At 59.0% G+C, this 970-nt stretch overlaps 1 protein-coding gene across 1 annotated transcript; it reads right to left on the bottom strand.

The window, feature by feature from the left end:
- Positions 1–416: 416 nt before the first annotated feature.
- On the bottom strand, positions 417–642 carry LOC104461740 (sporozoite surface protein 2-like; the record flags this gene model as incomplete). Its single annotated transcript, XM_010073429.1, has 1 exon — positions 417–642. A coding segment is annotated over one exon (226 nt), but the record flags the coding sequence as incomplete, so codon positions are not given.
- Between the last annotated feature and the right edge of the window lie 328 nt (positions 643–970).

Consider the following 970-nt stretch of genomic DNA (forward strand, 5'->3'; position numbering starts at 1 on the left):
AGCTGGTTGGGGTGGTTGGGTTGGGGTTGGTGGGCTGGTGGCCGGGGTTGTTGGACTGGGATCGTTGGGTTGCTGGGGCTGTTGGGGTTGGTGGGTTGGTGGCTGGTGGGTTGTTGGACTGGGATCGTTGGGTTGCTGGGGCTGTTGGGGTTGGTGGGTTGGTGGCTGGTGGGTTGTTGGACTGGGATCGTTGGGTTGCTGGGGCTGTTGGGGTTGGTGGGTTGGTGGCTGGTGGGTTGTTGGACTGGGATCGTTGGGTTGCTGGGGCTGTTGGGGTTGGTGGGTTGGTGGCTGGTGGGTTGTTGGACTGGGATCGTTGGGTTGCTGGGGCTGTTGGGGTTGGTGGGTTGGTGGTTGGTGGGTTGTTGGACTGGGATTGCTGGGTTGGTGGGTTGGGGTTGTTGGATCTGGCTTGCTGGGCTGGGGTTGTGCTGGGGCAGTTGTGGTTGGCGTTGGAGGGTTGGGGTTGATGGGTTTGGGGTACCGAAGTTGTTGGGGTTGGTGAGTTGGGGTTGCCGGGTTGGGGTTATCAGACTGAGGTAGGGTTTGGTGAGTTTGGGGGTCAGTGGGTGGAGTTCTTGGGTTGGGGTACTCAGGTTGTTGGGGTTGATGGGTTGGTTACTGGGTTTGGGGTTGTTGGGGCTGGAAGGTTGGGGGTGTTGGGTTTGGGGTACTTGATTGTTGGGTTGGGGCTACCGGGCTGAGGTAGTCGCATGTTTGGGGTTGGTAAATTTGGGGGTTGTTGGATTTGGGGTTGTTGGATTTGGGGTACACACATTGTTGGGGTTGGTGGGTTGGGTGTTGGAAAAAAATCAGGTTGGTGGGTTGGTGTTGGTGGCTGGGCTGGGGGGGGCTGTCAGGGGTGTGCTTTGGGGATTTATCTCATCAGGAGTAGTTCCATTCAGATTTGGGGGCTGGGGGCCTCCCATCGTGGGGAGGTCGGGGGGTGGATGGTGGGACAGACGGACAG

Source organism: Pterocles gutturalis, unplaced genomic scaffold, assembly GCF_000699245.1.
Source record: "Pterocles gutturalis isolate BGI_N339 unplaced genomic scaffold, ASM69924v1 scaffold17502, whole genome shotgun sequence".
NCBI classification, from domain to species: Eukaryota; Metazoa; Chordata; class Aves; order Pterocliformes; family Pteroclidae; genus Pterocles; species Pterocles gutturalis.